The following is a 1692-nucleotide window of genomic DNA, read 5'->3' as shown; positions in this document are numbered from 1 at the left end:
GGAAGCCCCGTACCCCCCTTCCCACAGGGGCGCTCCTCGGTTTTCCTCGCCCTTACCCCGTTTACCCAGCCCGCCGCCGCCACTACCCCCCTTCGGCAGGCTGCACTGCAGTCCGTCAGGCGCCCGCGCTCCAGGTAATGGCCCCTCAGCCCTTCACCATGTTACACAAGGGACCACACCTCTAGATTATGGATCAGCATAATATAATGCCGATATAGCATAAAAGCACAATATAACGCTTTTCAAAAATAACAGGGTTTTCATCCCTTGTGTGTGTTTAGCACACGTGGGCTTGAGACAAAGGCACCAGCACCCAGCCGAAGGGCCGCAACCCTCACGCAGCTGCATTCAGGGGTACGTGTCTGAGCCCCCCAGCCCCAGCAGACGGGAAAGGCAGCGTAAAGGCTTCCACTTACCCGGGCACGTCCACAGCCTCCCCTTAAACCGAAGGAGAGGAGCAGAAACAAACTGAGATGTCTCTACCAGCGCCTGCAATCACCCTCGCAGCCTGCTAATTATGGCACGGAGGACAAGGTGATCAGCCGGGCAAGCGGCTTTGGGATTAACCGCTCTGCCCAAGGGCTGTGCCGTGGGAACCGGCTCCACCGCCGCCCTGGCCAGTGCTCCCGGCACCCAGCCCAGCCAAACAGATCCGCGTCTGGAGCCCCAGATCTCCGTGAGTCCTTGGGTTTCAACTTTTTAAAGGAGTTGAACCCAACAGGTAATTTCCGACAGCAAGGCTCAGCTTCTTCTCCCCCTCTCAACACAAATCCCTCTGGCCTGGCACACGTGTCCTGCTTTAGAAATACCCATTTCCCCCCCAGTTTTGCTCTGGACAACTCTAGTAAGAGAGGACACTTGCTGCATTTTCAAAGAGCGCCTTAGGAGGAGACTAGGGCCTCCTAATGAACCCACCCACAGCCATCGATTCAGCATCACTACGAGCTAATGGCTCCAATAGCAAAGGGTCCCTGGAGGGGACAACTGAATGGCTCGCTAAACTGAGCTTAACCTGCAGAAAGGTTAAACCCAAATACATAGAAATGATGGGTAAGTAGGCGTTAGCAAGAATGGTCTCCACAGTCAGTAGAGAGACTTCTGGAGAACATCAGGCTGAGGATCACTGAAAAACCTCAGCATTCAGGGGAAAAAAAGAGCAGGAAGGTTAACTTCTTTTCAGCATAAATACTAAATTCTAAAGAAAAGCCTCTTTTAAATTTAAAAAGGCTGAGGTTTTCCAAATTAGCTTGCCAGAACACTATGGGACTGCTGCAGGCCACCTTTCCCCATATACATATACACAATGGAGAAGTGTAACCACGTGTAATTAAAAGGATTCAATAAGCCCATTTCCAGGATATTTCACACAGCGCTGCGGAAAGCACCTGGACACCTCGCGGGGCCATTCGTTATGCAGCGCGGCGTTCGTTAGGCAGCACGGCCGCCTGAGGAGGAGCCGCTGCGTCTTGGGGGTGCAGGACAGCGAAACAGGGGCAGAGGATGGAGTTACTCAGCAGGGCTGGCTCCCCCGCGGCAGATCTCCGCTCTTTAATGAGGGACAGAGACCAGGCACGGCACCCCCAGCCCTACCTTCCCGTCGGCAATCCCCGAGGTGCAGAAGACGTACTCCAGCTGGAAGCAGACCCCAAATGCCGGGTGAGGGACCATTTCGCTCAGGTGGATGCGGCTCCT

General features: G+C 54.5%; 1 protein-coding gene across 1 annotated transcript in view; it reads right to left on the bottom strand.

Moving 5' to 3' along the window:
- NPHP4 (nephrocystin 4) overlaps positions 1-1692 on the bottom strand; it is a gene marked incomplete at its 3' end in the record, with an annotated part of 23926 nt that overhangs the window by 6771 nt on the left and 15463 nt on the right. Inside the window, exons 7-8 of the mRNA XM_035900951.1 lie at positions 1591-1690; positions 417-479 (exon numbers count right to left, since the gene is read on the bottom strand). Coding sequence (XP_035756844.1) covers positions 417-479; positions 1591-1690 — 163 coding nt within the window. The remainder of the gene's footprint in view (positions 1-416; positions 480-1590; positions 1691-1692) is intronic.

The sequence above is a fragment of the Egretta garzetta genome, unplaced genomic scaffold, assembly GCF_000687185.1.
Source record: "Egretta garzetta isolate BGI_Z169 unplaced genomic scaffold, ASM68718v1 scaffold671, whole genome shotgun sequence".
Taxonomy (NCBI): Eukaryota; Metazoa; Chordata; class Aves; order Pelecaniformes; family Ardeidae; genus Egretta; species Egretta garzetta.
This window is presented reverse-complemented; position numbering and strand designations above follow the sequence as displayed.